The sequence below is a fragment of the Octopus bimaculoides genome, chromosome 16 (assembly GCF_001194135.2).
Source record: "Octopus bimaculoides isolate UCB-OBI-ISO-001 chromosome 16, ASM119413v2, whole genome shotgun sequence".
NCBI classification, from domain to species: domain Eukaryota; kingdom Metazoa; phylum Mollusca; class Cephalopoda; order Octopoda; family Octopodidae; genus Octopus; species Octopus bimaculoides.
Genome location: NC_068996.1, coordinates 57516987 through 57517631, shown reverse-complemented (window position 1 = coordinate 57517631; position 645 = coordinate 57516987). Strand labels below are relative to the sequence as shown.

General features: G+C 48.2%; 1 protein-coding gene across 1 annotated transcript in view; it reads left to right on the top strand.

The window, feature by feature from the left end:
• The window catches only part of LOC106880417 (serine/threonine-protein kinase MRCK alpha), a 24685-nt gene that overhangs the window by 6443 nt on the left and 17597 nt on the right, over nucleotides 1–645 (top strand). Inside the window, exon 6 of the mRNA XM_014930332.2 lies at nucleotides 307–369. Within this exon, the coding sequence (XP_014785818.1) occupies nucleotides 307–369 (63 nt within the window). The remainder of the gene's footprint in view (nucleotides 1–306; nucleotides 370–645) is intronic.

The following is a 645-nucleotide window of genomic DNA, read 5'->3' as shown; positions in this document are numbered from 1 at the left end:
GGGCGAGTGTCTTCTACTATAGCCTCGGGGACGACCAAAAGCCTTGTGAGTGGATTTGGTAGACAGAAACTGAAAGAAGCCCCTCATATATATATATATAGAGTGGCTGTGTGTTAAGTAGCTTGCTTACCAACCACATGGTTCTGGGTTCAGTTCCGCTGCGTGGCACCTTGGGCAAGTGTCTTCTACTATAGAAAGAACTGCTCCTCTCTGAAACCCCTTACCCCTTATTAAGACCACAAAAGCCCTTTTGGGGCCTTCTGATATTTTATTTAAGCATTGTATTAATTTCATTTCTCTCTTTAGATGCCACGAAATTACTTATTGGAGCCGAAGACGGACTATATATAGCTGAATTAACGAAGGATGGTAAGTAATTTTAATGTTTGTCCGGGACTGCTGTGTTTTTCGCTCAATAAACACTCACAATGCCCCGGTCTGGGAATCGAAACCGCGAGTCTGCTGCCCTAACCACTGGGCCTTTGTGCCTCCACAGAAACACTCACAGCGCCCCGGTCTGGGAATGGAAACCGCGATCCTATGACCGCGAGTCCACTGCCCTAACCACTGGGCCATTGTGCCTCCACAGAAACACTCACAACGCCCCGGTCTGGGAATCGAAACCGCGAGTCTGCTGCCCTAACC